Source organism: Malaclemys terrapin, chromosome 19, assembly GCF_027887155.1.
Source record: "Malaclemys terrapin pileata isolate rMalTer1 chromosome 19, rMalTer1.hap1, whole genome shotgun sequence".
Taxonomy (NCBI): domain Eukaryota; kingdom Metazoa; phylum Chordata; order Testudines; family Emydidae; genus Malaclemys; species Malaclemys terrapin.
This window is the reverse complement of record NC_071523.1, coordinates 12,966,391-12,984,561: the sequence shown is the minus strand read 5'-3', so window position 1 is coordinate 12,984,561 and position 18,171 is coordinate 12,966,391. Positions and strand designations below refer to the sequence as shown.

The window sequence follows — 18,171 nt, the reverse complement described above, 5'->3', positions numbered from 1 at the left end:
GAGATACAACTAAATCCTCCATATGGAACTATCTGGGATGGTGGATCAGTTCTACTGATTTCTCTCCTGCCTTTATTAGGACCACAGCACTGTAGTATTTAGGAAACTTTTATGATCGAGCAAGAAGCCCATGCATCACAAAAGCCCTATTGGGAACTGTTTTCTATCTGAACAGAATACAGTCCTGTCCAAAGGCAGGCTCAGCCACGGTCAATGCCATCATAATGTAGACTCGTCTGGGCCTGACAGTCCATGCAATGAAACCATCTTTCAGGGTCCCTGATCTCAAGTTCTGTATGCACAAGTGAAAACAGGAGTTTTGCCTACATGGGAAGTACAGGACCTGGCTCCAGCTAAGTGACTTGGACAGATACTCCTTTCTCCCAAGTTCTCTCAGCTGGCAGGATACCACCACTTCCCCGCTGGGGAGAGGATGATAGATAGAAAGAAAAGCCACAGGTGACAGATTCTAGACATGTTGCTTACTGACCTACAGGAAGGTACAATGGAGATGCACATGGCATAAGAATCCTCTCCACAGTTTCAAGGATTTAAGCAAACAGTAGGTCTAATCATGTTGCCTTGAATCCTGTGCAATCATTTCCACCAGTATAAGATGCTACCAAACAGAATGGCGGCATTTTAGATCTATTTTATCAGTGCAAGGTAAGATCACCAAGGAGCCAAAGTTGCAGCTGCCATGCAACCAAAAAACAACGGGGGCTTGGACAAGAAAAGTCTTCAGTTTTCGATTGCTCTCAATTTGTAGCATTGGACACATGACATCAGTTTGCAGCATCAATTCCCCATCCTACTCCGACAGGAGCGTATAAACATGCAGAGAAGTCATACTCAGAGAGACCCATCATTTGCTACTACCACCGCAGGTGACCAGCAATATAATCTTTCATCCTTTTTCTCTCTGCCAGCCCAAACTCTTGAGTTCTACCAGAACACCCCTTCCTTGGCTCTTCATTGCCAAATTGCAGTCATCTGTAGCAGTCCGCTCCATACTCCTCCCTGAAACATGCAAGCACCTGGACTTGGTGTATGAAAATCTGCTCCAGTTGGAACACTCTATAGAGTATACTGATTCAAGAGCGAATCAGCAGGAGCACAGTTTTCAAGCATGGACAATGACAATGGGCATCTAAATCCTGCATTTAGACGTCTAATGGGCATTTAAATAGAAGTGCCGATTGGTTAAATAAAGGCATTAAACATCCTACTTCTTCTTTGGGCAACTACTTTGGAAAACTGGACACCTGGTAACTTTGGGAAGGGGGGGGTTGTTTTTTCCAGGGAGCAGAATGTATGTGTGTCTTTTTAGGGAAAAAGCACTGGTGGCAAATACAAGAATTGATGAGAGAGCAGAGATGAGCCTGATGTACGTAGTTCGGACCCAGAGAGGAACTTGCCGAAGTTTCAGGGTGTTCAGAGCCAGTGTTTTGTTTCAGGACCACCCCAGTAGATGGCTGCAGCCAAAAACAGAAGGGAAATGAAGTCATGGGACAGCTTGGGCAGCCCACAAAAATCCATAAGTGAGAACCACAGGAATTCACAGACTCAAGCATAAAACGTTCCCCCCTGACCCCAACTCCCACCCAGTATCTTATAGTGCAGAGGACAAGCCTAGCCCCTGATTCAACTAGCTGTGAATCTCTCCCTTGCTACAATGCCAGCCCATATTTACTTGGAAACAAAACCGGCCCCATCCATATTATTCCACCCTGCAAGGCCTGTGGAGGTGGCAATAGGCATGATCCTCAAGAGCTGAAAAAAGTAGCCCAACAGTGACAAAAGCCCAGACTAAACACCCCTCCGGGTGCCAAGAAAACAAGGCAAATGTCCTATTTCCTTATTCATCTTTCTAGGTTCTCATTCCTGCTTGCCAGATGATCCTGAGCAGCTACACTCAGTAAAGGATACATGGGAGGACAGTGCTCTTGAAATCAATTCTAGATCCCTTGTCCTTTCTAACCAGCCAGTCCACATTTTTTCCAAGTCTAGTATACAGCTGTAGGTGGGGGTGGGGGGGAGAATAACTACCACACATAATTAATTAATACAGAGAAAGCAAACAGTGCCCACAACGTATAAAGTTTTCTATGGTGCTTATCACAGTAGGGCCGAGTGCTTGACAAATATTAATGAATTTATCTTCATTACCCCCAATGTGTTGCTATGCCCATTTTACAGATGGGAAACTGAAGCACAGAGAGATTAAGTGATTTGCCTAAGGTCACAGGGGGTCTGTGGCAGAGCTGAAAACTAAATCCAGATCTCCTCAGTCTCAAGACCAGGGCCTTAACCACAAACCATCCACACTTTCTCTCTCCAGGTTAAACATCAATCAATCACGGTATGGTGTGCTTGGAGCTGGGGTTTGGGCTCGGCTCATTATCTCCCATAAACATCAAAATGAGAACTTGCTACAGCTGGCGATCCCTCCAAGTTCAAGGATGATGGTCTTCCATAAAATGTCAGCCATTTATTGCTGGTGGAGCCGCAGATCTTGTCACAGTTGGGGCAGACATTTCCCAAGGGAAGGGGCAGAACTGGATGGAAGGTGCCGGTGCGTGACTTCTTTGAACATGGAGACCCTGTTGCACACTAGTGTCCACATGGTGCTTGGCAGGAGGAGGATCATAATCCAATGGCAAGAAAACCAACATCATTGGAGACCTTCATTCTACTGCAACCTTCAGCCACCTTCACAGCCGTTGAGAGAAATGGTCTCTTCATCCGCCTGTTCTGATGTTGAGGACTTGGGGGGGCGGTAGGGGGAAGAGGGGAGATCGCTGTTCGTCTGGAACCTCACCTTCGACGTTGCTGCCTTGGGTGACCTTGCCAGGAGTGCGAGGCTCCTGAGGGAACCGCTCTCAGCATCATGGGAGCACTCAAGCCGCTCCACCACACCAAAGTCGCCATCCACTGGGGCAGAACAATGCAAACAGCAGAAGCAAATAACCAGACTTCAGATGTTTCAGAAAGAGCTGTATGCACTAATAGAGCTGGTCCAATGCAGCCCTTTGAAAATACTTCTGCAGAAAGACGTTCCACGTGCTATTACTCATGGAGGAGTCCCCCAGTGCATTGGCTTTTCAGAAGTATTCAGACAACTGCTGAGTGTTTGTGAAAATGGCTGTTGAATGCCAGAAATTTCATACATCTTGGCATGAATGATCACTTGCCTGAAAATTATTGCCAGAGCTTGTGTTGTTTGCGATTTTATCATCCTCCAATTTTATAACATTTACTATTCCAGTCAAGAAGCAAAAAATTAATATTATGTCCATGTGACGGAGATGGCCAATCATACTCCATGAATATGGAGAGAGAACAGTTCACAAATCACCCTAGGCTGAAGAGTTCTTTATTCAAAGCAGTCAGCAAATATTTCTACAGATATCAGGATTGATTTGTGAACAGGAAAAATAAAAAATAAAATTCCTGATGGTTATTCACAACTAACAACTACCCCAGCTCTGACTGCAAATGGGGTTTGCTATTTTTCCACTCTATTGAGCTTCCCGGCTATTCAACAGTAAATGAACGACGGAAGTCAGAGCAAGACAGGTGCCTACTGGTGTGAAATCAGAAAACTGGGAAGCACTGGCAGTTTCTAAGCCTGGAAAATGATGGTTTGGGATACTAAGCGATGGTCTGAATTGGGCCTTTTAGTCGTAGGTGCTGGAGGTGCGGGGGCACCCCCTGCCTTGAAGGGGTTTCCATCATATACAAGGTTTACAGTTCAGTGGCTCTCAGCCCCCCACTATACAAATTGTTCCAGCCCCCTGCTTTTAGGGCTGCTACAGCCATGCCCGTCCACGCCAGCCCCATGCAGATCACAGAGGCACGCATTCTGGAATCGTTTATTCCTAGGCTACGGGGGCACTCCTTAGCCCATACATATGAAGATATTTTGCTGTTGGCCACAGGACACACCCAAGGGGCATACCAACAGCACAGTAACAAAGGGAGCAGAGGACACGAGGAGCCAGGAATTACTGAATTTTATTCCTGGCTTGGGTTACTCCCTCTCTCCTCCGCCCCTTGGGGAAACAGTATCTTAGGCCCCAGTCTTCAGAAGGGCTGAGCAATCAAAGATGGGGTGCCTGGCACTTCTGAAAATAAGGTATTTAATTTCTATATTCCTTAGTTTCCCCCATCCATAAAATGGGGATGGCTGCACTCCCCTACCTTACAGGGGCTGAGAGGATTCATGTATTTGTAAAGCACTTGGCAGTATTGCCTAGTGGTTAGATCAATAGACTAGACCCCAGGGGACCATGATTCTATTCTCAGCTCTGTCACTGGCCTGCTGAGAGATTCTGGGCAAGTTACTTCCTCTCTGTGCCTCAGTGTCCCCATCTGTAAAATGGAGACAACGATACTGACCTCCTCAGTAAAGTGCTTTGAGATGTACTGATGGAAAGCATTGTTGCAAGTTGGGTTGTTTTATTGGGACTCACAAAAGGGTGTTACACGTCTGGTCACATAACATGCAAACACCTGATTGGTATTGCCTTAGCGTGTAAATACTCAGACATGTATGCAGCCACGAATGGCACTTTACCTGATAACAGAAGGGGATGCTCTGACGACACACAAAGCAGATACACTTAGACCTGGAGTAATTAGCCCAGAAGAACTGTCCCCGGCTATTGCTAGCTATCAGGAAAATGAGCTAAGCACTATTGAGTTTGGGGTACAAGAAGCTCCCATCTCGGCTTTCCATTTCAGTTTCCTCACACTCTCCTCCTCCCCGCCCCCGCCCCCACAAAGTGTCTGGGGTCAGGCTGTTTAATTGTTCACCTTTTGACACATTTCACGCAGCAGTTTATATTCCTACAAGCGCGGGGAGGATTTGCAGTATGCTGTCTGGGCAAGTCAGGCAGCGACCCGTTCAAGTGGTAGGATTTGTGCTTCCACAAAACCGCAAGTGCATTTACTTATTTTTTGTGAGCAGGAATTTGCATCCTCAAAAAAGGAGGCTGGGCTTCTGGAAATATGAGCCACGAACTGTACAGGGTTTTATCCAGAGATGCACCTTAACCAGAACCCAGAGCCAGGGCCTTCAGCGGAAGTTCGGCAGCGGGTCCTTTACTCGCTCCGGGACCCGCCACCAAAGTGCCCCGAAGACGCGGAGCGGAAGGACCCCTGCCGCCGAAGACCCCAGGCCCCCTGAATGCTCAGAGGAGGAGCGCTGCTGCCTAGGGTGGCAAAAACCCTGGCACTGCTCCTGCCCAGAGCCAAACCTTTCCCCTAAACTTAGGGTTTGTGTCCTCACCCCCTTGAACTTTGGGACTGGCAGGATCTGCACCTAAATTTTGCAGCTCATGGCCAGCTTTCATTTCACAGCATCCCAGGCAATCACCCAACAGGGCTGCCAGACCTGGTGGTAGGTCCGTAGGCTGTTGAAGTTCGAGAGTGTGTGTATACACACACACTGTTTTAGGTTATGTAAGCGGGGGAGGCCAATGCTTCAAGTTTTGTGCATGGGTCTCTTTAGGAGACCTTAAAAGTCAAGGTTCTCTCTGCTCTCCATGGACACTGAAGACTACACAGCACTTTTTAATAAATCAGTCATTTGCCCTGGTATCTTTGGCCCTCACCTCTACCTATACAACATGCTGTGTGCAGTCGCTGGCAGGCTGCTGCCCCCCACCTCAGAGGTGGGTGCATTTCAGTTGGACTGCATGCATGTTGTTGGTAAAATGCTTTGGGAAGAAAAAAATATTTATATTCTATTCCTCTATCTTCACGGGCCACTCTATAAACTTTCTATTCCCACCAGCCTTGGTAACTAGCAATAGCTGGGGACAACTAGGAGGTCACCTGGTCCAGTTACTCTAGATTTATGAGTGTATCTGGTTTGGGTGTCATCAGAGCATCATTGCTTTCTGTCACCAGGAAGAGCACCCGTCACGGATATGTGACCACGGATTTACACGCTACAGCACTACCGTTCATGTGTTTGCACTGAACTTGACCTGACCTGTAACAGCCTTTGGTGAGCTACCCTATAAAACCAAAGCAAACTGCGAGAACTTCTGACATGTTATCAGCAGCACTTAAAGAGTTTATGGACAATCTCACCTTCGTGAAAACAATTTGTCAGCAGTACTTGCGCAATACGTTTACGAGCCATTTCACTGAAACCTCTGATGGGTAACACAATAGTAGTTTACATTTACACGGCCCTGTATTTGAAAGGATCCCGAAGCGCGCTGCAGACATGTATGATACATACACATACACACATGCTCTCTCTCTAACTGCTTAGCTCCCCAATGAAATGCAGACACTTCTGGGTGGACAGAAGAAGCTTTTTAATAGCACCCCACCATACTACACAATTTAGGATAGGAAGCAAAGGAAACTGTCTCCATTTGAGATTCTACGGGCTATTCAGAGAACCAGAACATAATTAACTAACTTGGAATGTTGTGGCCAGAATACTGGGACTAACACACATTGCAAATGTTTAAACGGACTCAAAATTAACTCCATTATCTTGAGGCCCAGCACAACAAAACTGAAAGAGTAGGATGGAGCTCCCCAGATTGGCTGTTAAAACAGAGCATGTGTTACTCCTCAGTCAATAATCAAGAAACCAGTCTGGCAGGTTTCATCTAAAGCAACAATCCTATTTCCTTAAGAGAAAAAATCCAGGGTAAACCGTCCAGCACACATTCAGCCATCACAGGGACACGTCAATTAAAAACAAAAAGTCTCTGATTGATTAAACTGAATGTCAGAATGAGAAATGCAACTCCTTTTCCCACCATAAGACATAGGCAACCACAGGACAGCATTTGTCTTTTTAAAAATGTCAACCCTTTTTACGGGTAATTTAACTATGATCAACCCCACTCTTGCCATGCACTCTCTATAGCAGAGGTGGCAAACTACGGCCCGCGGGGCCGTCCTGCCCGGCCCCTGAGCTCCCGGCCGGCCCCGGCCCCTCCACTGCTGTCCCCCTTCCCCGGCAGCCTCAGCTCCCCATGCCAGCAGCACGGCTCAGGGGCAGATTTACAAGTGAACCCAGGGTGTCCTGGCACAGACTCCGCGACAATAGGGGGACCCAGGGCCAGGCACTCGGGCAGCTCAGCACTGTGGGGAGGGGCTGCACTGTGGGGGCAGGGGAGCAGGAGGGGGGGGCGAGTGGCGGGAGCACGGGGAACGCGGGCGGCCACGCAGCCGGCTGGAGAGAAACAGCGCTTCTCTCCGGCTGCGCGGCTGCCCCTGCTCCTCCTGAAGCCTCTGTCCATGTTTGCAGGGCCACATTCCGAAAGGGGCTGAAGGTGGTGGATAGGGGGTGGAGTCCCGGGGGGGCGGTTAGGGGCAGGGGGTCCTGGGAGGGGGCGGTCAGGGGACAGAGGGTTGGATAGGGGGTGGGGTCCCGGGGGGCGGTTAGGGGAAGGGGGGTCCCAGGAGGGAGTGGTCAGGGGACAGGGAGCGGGGTGGGGGGCGGTTGGATGGGTCGGGAGTTCTGAGGGGAGCAGTCAGGGGGCGGGAAGTGGGAGGGGGCGGAGAGGGGGCGGGGGGGGCAGGCTGTTTGGGGGGGCATAGCCTTCCCTACCTGTCCCTTCATACCGTTTCGCAACCCAGATGTGGCCCTCAGGCCAAAAAGTTTGCCCACCCCTGCTCTACAGCCACCTATGCCCAGATGGAGTCTCACTGAAATTAATGGGAATATGCACCTGTGTGACTCACTGCAAGATCAGGGCCTTGGTGAATTATCACAATGATTCCTAAACTCTTATCTAATCTACTATTAACCCCTTTTCTTGTGTCAAGGATCCTAATGATTTTATCTTATCTTTAACCCCTAACCATAACATCTTCTCTTTATACAGCCCCCTCTGTCCCTCCATTCAGTTTACTTGTCACCACATGCCCCGGAATCTGTTAATGACATTTGTGAGCTATTCCAGATTCGACCTGTCCTGTTGGATAAGGGATTTTGGACAGTACACAAAGGACAATTCAGTCTGGGCAATAGGACTTTGGAGCCTTGAAAAATAACCAGCCAGACAGCATACTTCCCAAGTTGCGCTTTTATGGCCAAGTTCTCAAGCCACAATAAAGAAAACAAAGGAGGGAGGGGAAAGAGGAGAACGATGCTGATAGGTGGGGCAGGGAACAAGTCCCCACTGGTGCAGCTGCTGCACCGGTTTTCTCTCTGACTTCTTGCAGATTTTTGAGGTTGGTAAAAATATTTCATAGGCTCTGCACGGCAGTGGGTCGGCAGAGTCATCTATGAATCATAGAATCATAGAACTGGAAGGGACCTCGAGAGGTGATCCAGCCCAGGCCCCTGCTCTCCAGGCAGGATTGAGTATTATCTAGACCATCCCTGACAGGTGTTTGTCTAACCTGCTCTTAAAAATCCCCAATGACAGAGATTCCACAACCTCCTTAGGCAATTTATTCCAGTGCTTAACCACCCTGACAGTTAGAACAGTTAGTCTTTAAGGTGCCACCAGACTCCTTGTTGTTTTTGTGATACAGACTAACACGGCTACCCCCCGATATCTGACAGGAAGTTTTTCCTAATATCCAACCTAAACCGCCCTCGCTGCAATTTAAGCCCATTGCTTCTTGTCCTGTCCTCAAAGGTTAAGAACAACAATTTTTCTCCCTCCTCCTTGTAACAACCTTTTATGTACTTGAAAACTGTTATGTTCCCTCTCAGTCTTCTCTTCTCCAGACTAAACAAACCCAATTGTTTCAATCTTCCCTCATAGGTCATGTTTTCTAGACCTTTAATCATTTTTGTTGCTCTTCTCTGGACTTTCTCGAATTTGTCCACATCTTTCCTAAAATGTGGTGCCCAGAACTGGACACAATACTCCAGTTGAGGCCTAATCAGTGCGGAGTAGAGCGGAAGAATGACTTCTCATGTCTTGCTTACAACACTCCTGCTAATACATCCCAGAATGATGTTTGCTTTTTTTGCAACAGCGTTACACTGTTGACTCATATTTGGCTTGTGAGCCACTAAGACCCCCAGATCCCTTTCCACAGTACTCCTTCCTAGGCAGTCATTTCCCATTTTGTATGTGTGCAACTGATTATGAAGCAGAATCCAATAATGGGACTTGGATGTCAATGACCTGCCTTGTCCTTCGAACACAGCAAAGTTTGAGCTGAATGATACCCAGGCATCTTGCTGACGCTTATTAGGACAGAGAGAACAGGGTGATCGATTTTGACTATATGGAGTGTGAAAATAAAACCCAGAAAGGTTCACAAAGGGGGGGGGGGGCGGGGGGGAGTTCAGCTTCTGAATCCTCTCTCCCAGTACCTAGTGGTGGCAAGGGATGTCTTGAATTCTTAGCAGGCTGCACAAACAATCAATCCATCCTTACAATTCCCCTCCCCTGCACCCTTGTTAGGTTGGGAAGTATTAAACAGATGGAGAAACTGAGGCACAGACCATGGTCCCACAAATCACTGATCGAAAAGGAAAAGAACAAATGGACCAAATTCCGCAGAGACTCATTCATTCTTATCAAGTTTGATGGGGTGCAAGTCGGTGTAGAATTTGGCCTCATGGATCTTGGCTCCCATTCCTGTTCCCTAACCATTAGGCCTGCCCTTCTCACTAGCCCTTCTCCCTCTCTCTATGATTTCCATAGCCCCGCCCCACCACCTTCTAATTATTTGAAGGCCAAATGAAAGAATCCCACAACCCTGTAACATACAATAGCAAAGATCATGTAAGTCACACACTAGACTCTCCGAGCTATCAAGCGGCTTTTGCAAGCTCTCTGATTTCTACTCAGGCAGCCGTTGCCTTAGCTCTTTTAATTATCATCTGAGTGTAAGAATCCAATTTTCTTCTCTACTTAACACTTAGACTTGCTTCATGTTTTCTCTGGCCTATCTTTTAGATCGGCACAACAGTGTAATTCAATCATCTCCAAAATAATGCTGTTTGTACGTACTGTACGAGATGATTGAAACATTTGACAAAGAAAAAGACCGCAAAATCCACTCTTTGGCTTGCCTTGGAGGGTTTTTTAAAACTATAGCCTTTCCCATGTAATTTATTATAAAAACCTGGCAGCCCAGAGCACCAAAGGATCACTGTCAGGCTGAGCTTGGAGGTGGCACATGATTACACAAGCTCAGATTGCATAATGAAGGCTTTTATTAAACATGATGTGGAAAATCAACTAGCTAAACAGTAAACACTCAGGCGCAAGTTAAACCGTGAGCTATTTTGTCTTGCTTTCCGTCAGATCTGCCAAACAGCCTTCAGACCGTTTTTCTAGCCTCCTCCTCACTTTCTAACCGCATTCTCCCTACAAAAACAACAAGGAGTCCGGTGGCACCTTATATTAATGCCTGCATCTGTAATTTTCACTCCATGCATCTGAAGAAGTGGGGTTTTTACCCACAAAAGCTTATGCCCAAATAAATCTGTTAGTCTTTAAGGTGCCACCGGACTCCTTGTTTTTGTGGATACAGACTAACACGGCTACCCTCTGATACTATTCTCCCTACAGTTACTGAATTACTGGTGCAAGGAGAGTGGGGGGGGGGAGGAGGCCAAGGAGCTAGGTAAACACACTCTTAATGAGGGACTTTGTCACTGGAGCAGAGGCACTACATACAGCCTCCCTGCTTTGGGTACGGGTGGTATTCTAGTGGGACTCTCTCTGACAGAAAGTCAGAACTATGAGCCAGGATTCCTGGGTTCTTTCCTTGTCTCTGCCAGAGATCCACTGTGTGACTGTGAACAAGTCATTTCATCCCGCCATGCCGCAGTTTCCGCATCTGGGTTTAATGAGAACTACTTCCCAAGGGCATTGAGACACTTAATTTGTTAATGACCACAAAGCCCTGGCTTGAAAGGGCCTAAGAAGGACAAAGTAGCCTCAGGAGAGACCAGGTTGAGTCCCCAGCAGCTCACCACCAATCCTGGCAGCAGTGGGGAAGTTCCAACACACAACAGCCATCCCTACCAACCAACCAAGATCATGGCACTGATGAGCACAGGTGGGACTCCCATCTGCCAGCTCTCAGCGGCACTTCTTGGCTAAAGTGGGAGCCCTGGATGAGGGTAACACCAGTTGAGTGGCCAGAACTCACCCACCTCATCCCGTGGAAGAAGCAGAGCAGGCCAGTGCCCGTTGGCGCGCCCCTCACAATGGTGATGTACAGGTAGAATGCAATGGCCATGGTCCAGAAGAAGGAGCTGGTGTTGGAGAAAGTGGACAGGGCGCCCTGCAGCACGCAGTCCCATGAGGTCGAGTCGAAGTCCTGCAGCACCCCGTAGAAGTAGGATACAGCCGACAGGAGGTCGGCCAGGGACAGGTAGAGCAGGAGCTGCCGGGGACGGGTCCGCAGCTCGGGCCAAAGGGCATGGGTGAAGACCAGGAGGCTGGAGCCCAGGAAGGAGAGGACACAGGAGACCAGCACGATGACCCGCTCAGAGAAGTAAACCTCCGTTGGGGGCATGGTCCCTGTCAGCATGGTGGAGTGGGGCATGGGGGTGGGTGGGGAGGGAAGGGGATGTGTGTGTCTGGGGGGGAAGGATCTGGGGGAGGGAAAGAAGGAAGGAAGGCGAGGTCAGCAGCAGGGGAATGAAAGGCTGCAGGGAGAGCCCAGGGGAAGGGGGCCCGGCCCAGGGGGAGGCAGCTGACGAAGAAATGAGAGAAGAGCGAGCGGAGGGACGGGAGCAGGGGCCGGCAAAGCAAAAGCCGCCAGCGGGCTGCGGAGCGAAGCGGCTCCCAGGGCCAGGCCGGCCGGGACGCGGCGACCGCGGGAGGAAAGTTCTGCCGGGCTCCCAGCGCCGAAACTCGGCCCGGCCCCCGCCGCGCAGCTCATCATGTGAGCGCCGGGCGCCCGCTGCCCGGGTCCGGTGCGTGTCTCAGCCCTGCCCGGGCCACGCGTGTCTGCGCCGGCCAATAAACCCGCGCCCCGGCCGCTGGGTCCCTGCCCCTTCCCTTCGCCGCTCTGCTCCAGCGCCGGGCGCCTTCCTTCTCCCGCCGCCGCCCCGCCCCGCCCCGGGATCCTCTGCTGGCATGCAGCCACCTCTGGGGTGGAGCCCCACCGCTCCCTAAGGCCTGCCCCGAGCTGCGGGTGTGAACAATTCACCCCCCTCTGAGCGCTGTCGTTAAGCCGACCTAGCCCCCCAGTGTGGACGTGGCTAGGTCAACAGAAGAACTGGTCCATAAAGCTAGTTACTGACACATCTAGGGAGGTGAATTACCTCCATCAATGGGAAAATCCCTTCCCTGGATGTAGGCAGTATCTACACTGTGGCCCTACAGAGCCTGTGCTAGTCTCCTGCCATAGATATGGCCTAAGTGCACAGAGTGACCAGCTATAACAGTATGGGATGGCAGGTGAAAAGAGTTACACCGTCTAAATTGAAGGGGCAAGGGAAAGGCTAAGTAGGCAGAATTATGTACTTGCTCAAGATGGAAGCCACGATGCAGAGGATAATGCTGCAAAAAGTGCCATGAGATCTTGAATCAATGGCCAGCAATGGTCTGGACCTTGGTTTTATGTCTCAGCCAAAAGAGGGAACTTCCATTCTTGTGTCGATTGCTTATCGGTTTCCAAAAAGTACCTTGTTCCCAGACTGAAAGTTAATTTTTATGGGTGGAAAGTTTCCACAACACTCCCTCCCGCTGGCTTAGTTTAGATGGCAAGTGACAACTGTTTAAACCACTTAAAGAAATGTTCAGATTTATTTATTTATTGATTGATTTATTTTTGGAGTTCAGAACAGGTTCTTTTGAAAACTTCACAGTTGCTGTCGACTCAGGCCTTCCTGAGGACATCACCTTGGATATGAGTGAAGAAATCTGTATAGAGTGTTCAAAATAGTGTGGTAGATCAAACTTGATTCTCTCCCCCCCACCCCACCCCCATACTGTATTTTACAATGTTTGGACAAGCATACAGCTTTAGCATTGTGCGATCAAATACAACCTAACCCCAATCTCTGGCCAATAATTCCTCCCCAGCCCTCCTGACTTACCATGTTGATTTGATACTGAGACAGACTCTATAGTACATTATGCCCCAACAGCATTCTGAAACTGGCAGCCTAGCTTACTAGGACAGACAGATCTACACTGCCCTTCCAATTCTATCTTAAAAGGTAGGAAAAAGCTAGTGACCCCCCCTCCTCCACCGCTCTACTGCCAATTTCAAATTGCATGTGCTTTATAAGTAGTCTTGGAGGATTAGATTTTTGTCAGTAAATGTCAATTTCACCATACACACACAAACCCATGACAAATATTTCCATCAATAATAATCAACATTTACAGATAGGCAAAGTAAGAAAAATGCTGTGTGAGAACTAGTGTTTGGTTAAAGGATATTTTGACATGATGTTGTCAATTTGTGCTTTAATGGTTATAGAGCTTTAGGTTTTTGAATTTCAAGGTCTACTGTCATTTAATAATTATTGTCTCACTTCCCTGTCCCCCAATTTCCAGCTGTGAAAATGTAAATTGATAAAAAAAAATTAAATGCTTAAAAATGAACGTCAAAATTATACAAAAATTAAAATCAAATTCAACCAAGACTAGTTATAATGAGCAACAGGGTGATTGCATGATCTCAGATTCAGCCATGGGCCCCGATCCTGCAATCTGAACCATGTGGGCAGACTGTAGGGAGCCGCATTGACTTCAGTGGGACTCTAGATGAGTGTAAAGTCCTGCTCAGATGGATCAGATTGTAGGGTGAGGGCCAGAGAGCCATGGCCCAGATCCTCAAAGTATTTAGGCTTCTAACTTGGATAGATTTATTGTGAGAACCACACTGGGTTATTTCCCCCCCATTTTCCTGATGTTTGCACATGTAAGATGTCCACCACCAAATTGCATTCATGTAACCTTGACATTACTGCCTCCTATCCCAGGGTGGATGTGCAGCTGTTTCTGCTTCTCCCCAGCTACACATTCCTACCCTCAGACACATGGAATGCTACAGTTGTCAAATTAATAGAAATGTTTGGAAACTGACTAAAAATAAATGACAAAACAAAAGGCAGTGTTCTAATTAACTGTCTGCAGACAAAAAAAATCGATGGGAATAGTTTGCTTTAAAAGCAACTGATTAGGCTAAATTTCCCCTTGAAAGTCCCATTGAATGTATTTACATGCACAATGAAGTAACAAAAATGGTAAAGGGTGGGAACGGTTATTTCCCCTGATTTTCTGTTGATTTCGATGATAGTTAACTTCACAGTAAAAAAGCTTTTATGTTGTGATTTTCAAAGGCACCCTTAGGTTCTTTTGAAAATTGCAGCCTTAAAGTCTGCTTGCTGATTTTGTGAAAGGATGGGGCTGTCTGGGAGTCAACCAGCTTTGTTACATTCATGAAATTTGCCAGATTGGAATGGGAGGCCTCTTAGCAGAAATAAGTGGCTTTTTTGGGGTAGGGTGGGGAAGAGAATCTGGACTTCCCTCCATCCATCCCCCCAAATATGCCTGAAGCTTGACTCAGAGAGGACACGAAGGAGGGCAAGAAGGAATTGAGAGTCCATGGCCAATTAAGTCCTTGGCCTCCAACTGAAATAATCTGTGTGAGGGACAAGGGAAATAGCACGAACCACAGTGGTGCATGTCTATAATACAGCTACCTGGCCAACAGGAGATGAACTCGGAACAACACACTCATTTCTCCTCGGGGATGATTCTGAGCCCATGAAACTGTACAACTGGTAGTGTGTACTGAGCACTCTTCTCGATTTCCCAGGACAGCTATCTAAAAAATAATAATTGACGATTCTGGGAAAACATGGACAGGTGGCACCTCTAGTCTTGTTGCAATTATCATTTAGAAACTCCCCTCTTCCTGCCCCCCACCCCACATGCCTATTTAGAATTCGGATCAATGATTCTTCTCATTAGCCTCAAGATGTCACTATTGTTCCAGCTGCCAGTGCAGTTATGATCTCCAAGAAGCAGATGTTCACGAATAGCTTCGCTGGACAAAGCTCTCACTGTGTTAACATGGTCATAAATAAGGCAAAGTGTTTTGATGCCAATATTCTTACCCAGCTCATCCTCACCCCCCTCACCTGATATTGCAGATTAACTAACAAAATATGTACAGAATTTTGGGGGCAGGCAAGGTCCTGGCATAAGGATGGAGAATCAGGCATAGAAAAGTAGAGTACAATACAGGTGGGCAAAGAAATGGACACAAATATAAATCTTAGCAAAAAAAAACCACACACAGAATTAGAAGCTTGTTTTTTATTTGAATTCTATTGTAGTTGGGCCTTATAACCATTGTGCAATGACTCTCAGGCACATCATTGTACTAGTTTTCTGTATTTTACTCCTAGCCTTGTGGAGCCCAGTCTACAACCAGGGAGAGTACCAAAGGACATTCAAATCCCTGGCCTCAATGTAGGCAAAGCATTCCTCTCCAAGACAGCAGCTAAGCATATGTTTAACTGCTGGCCTGAAGAATAAGGCTGGAGTTGTGCATGTGTTTAAGTGCCTTTCTGCATTAGGGCTTCACCTACGTGTACTAAATTGACATTTATGTGCCAGAGTGGCACTTTGAGCTACTAAATTCAAAGCAGCTAGATGTCCTATTAAAATGCCCACAGTTGAGAGCTTGGGTCAAACGCTTCTTCAGTTGTAACTTCCCATCCCATTTCTAGATATCTGAAGGCAAAGGTCAGACACGGGATTAGGAAGGCAGTTCCTCCATGTGCCTCTTATTACAAGACTGTCCTTTAGGGATATTTCACCCTTTCTGCTGACCTCCCTGGGGCTAGGTGGAGAAAGGATGATAGACAAGATGGATCATTGATGGACACGGGTGTGGTATAAACCAATGGGCTAACTCATTGATCGGTACCCCAGACAACACCCTCCAGCAACAAGATTTCAATCTCCTTGGCTTTAGTTTTATTTCTTCAAAATAACCCAGGTTCAGCATCACATCTGTACTCTTTGCCCTGACCCAAAGGTCTTCTACAAAGGCCCTACCTACCCCTGACAGTGACAGGATGACACTCCACAAGCATCCGCCTGGGAGACAAGGCATGTCACTCTGCTCCCTTTCCCTTTGCAGCCTATTCCCTCTCTGCACGATTGCACTCTGCAGTTCTCTTTGCCACACCCAGGGCCGGCTGCAGGAGGAAGGGAACTAACACACACCTCCCTAGCAACTGCGCTCTTGCTGCTTTTTATGAGGACAAGCTGATCATCAAGCTATTACCTGATCCCTGGCCTCCAGGGATGGTGCCACCCATTAGGTGACCTAGGCAGTCGCCTAGGGTGCTAGCATTTGGGGCACGGCATTTTGGGTCCTTCGGCGTTGACTGTGGCGACCAGATCTTTGGCCGCCCCAGTCGGCGGCGGCATTTAGGCGGAGGGAGCTGGGGCAGGGAGGCGCGGGGAGAGCTGCCTGCAGCAAGTAAGGGGGGAGGGTGGCACGCAGGGGAACTCCCCACCCCACCTCTGCTCCGCCTTCTCCCCCTGAGCACACTGCCCTGCTCTGCTTCTTTCCCTCCCAGGCTTGCAGCGCCAAACAGCTGATTGTCACCGCAAGCCTGGGAGGTGAGCTGGGGTGGGGAGCTGCCACACGGCTTCCTGGGCCAGGGGGAGCTGCCGCGGGGGGCGGCTCAGGGTGGAAGCTACTGCAGGGGGGTGCCTCAGGGCAGAGGTGGGGTAGGGAGCTGTCACAGAGGGGCCTTAAGGCGGAGGGGGGGCGGAGAGCTGCCACAGGGCTCAGGGAGGGGGGCGCAAGGTGAAAGTTTCACCTATGGCATGAAACATCCTTGCACCTGCCCTGCTGGCCTCCAAACATCAGCTGGGAGGCAGCTGATTAGTCACAGGTAGGGTAGGGGCCCAACTTCTATTAAAGACCAGCTACCTCGTGACATGGTAATTCCAATATTTGTTCTCTCTTATTTATTGTCATACGTGAATTAGCATCTACACATCCAACAGTCCTGCCTCAGATTAATTATATGAACAGTGACTGTGTTTCCTTGGTACAGCCCTTTCTGGAGCCCAGACTAAATCAACATAGCTCTGTGAATAGGGTTGGGGGGATGGGGAGGAACCGAGTCTATACAGCAAAGCTCTGAAAAGCCCTTTAAAGCCTTCAGGCCTGTTTTACAAGTTCCTCTTCTGATACTGCCCTTTGCAGTAAGTTGGTTCAGAAAGAAGAATCAGGAGAGACTCTGTAATATTTCTGGAAAAACTAGTTGCATGTCCCCAAACATAACTGCTCTTAACGTACAACAGTGAGTTAGCCACAGTATTGGAGTCAGAAGTTGCATAGTCGAAAGGACTGAGATGTGGGTTGAATCCTCAGCATGTATTGAACTTTTTTGATGCAAGGGGAATCACACTGGAAGCTCTTTGTCAAGAATATACTGCTTTTTGTTACATGCAGAGATACTACAGTAGTTATATATATTTGTATTTTTGTTTCCAAATTCATGTGGAGACATCAGACTACAGCAATCAAGAGTGTAGGGGCGAGGTCTATGCTTTCAAGCATAGCACTTGGGGTTATAACTTGTGCGATGTGAAAAAACAGGCTCACCCTGCACTTGGATGGAAAACCCCTGTATTGCAGTGAGTGGTGATTGTGGTCCGCAAGGTGGAATGCTTCCCGCTGAGCCTGAACCAATGTACAAGCATCCAGCGCTGAAAAACTGAGTAAGGAGAAGCCAATGCACCATGCTGCTCCAAGTGCCATTTTTCATATAAGCTGCAAAACTAGATGTCCTCAGTGTTTGAATGGCTATTTAAAAAAAAAAATATCGCATAGCACAACAGGACCAGCAGTGCTAGCGTGTTGGAGGGAACAAGGCTATTCTAGGAGATGAAGAGCTTTCATTCCCCTAGGATGGATTCAGGCACCTGGAAAGGGAACTTCGGGGTTTAGACTGTTGAGGACAGGCGCTGGGCTCTACTGCACGCGTGGCATTGTTCAACTCTGCAAATAGCCGAAGCTACAATTGACTAAAACACACTTCTCCCTTCTCACAAGTGTTTGCATACGAGAGAACAGTAGCTTAGCGTCCACCTCCACTGAAATGTGGATCCTTTATTCCCCTCCCTGAGATCACAGACCTCATTGGATAGAAACCTAGTTGTGTCATGGACTATGACAGTCTCACCTCTAGCTGTCACTACTTGACATCGGATG

The 18,171-nt window shown here is 48.1% G+C and overlaps 1 protein-coding gene and 1 long non-coding RNA gene across 3 annotated transcripts in view; one reads left to right on the top strand and one right to left on the bottom strand.

The window, feature by feature from the left end:
- The window catches only part of GPR157 (G protein-coupled receptor 157), a 25,428-nt gene extending 13,445 nt beyond the window's left edge, over positions 1 to 11,983 (bottom strand). For both annotated transcript variants that reach the window (XR_008442778.1, XM_054009088.1), the window contains exon 1: positions 11,114 to 11,983. Coding sequence is in view for 1 of the 2 variants with exons in the window: in XM_054009088.1 (XP_053865063.1) it covers positions 11,114 to 11,508 (395 nt within the window). In the remaining variant the exon portion in view is untranslated. The remainder of the gene's footprint in view (positions 1 to 11,113) is intronic.
- LOC128826050 (uncharacterized) overlaps positions 11,368 to 18,171 on the top strand; it is an 11,788-nt gene continuing 4,984 nt past the window's right edge. The window contains exon 1 of the long non-coding RNA XR_008442779.1: positions 11,368 to 11,457. This is a non-coding gene — a long non-coding RNA (uncharacterized LOC128826050). The remainder of the gene's footprint in view (positions 11,458 to 18,171) is intronic.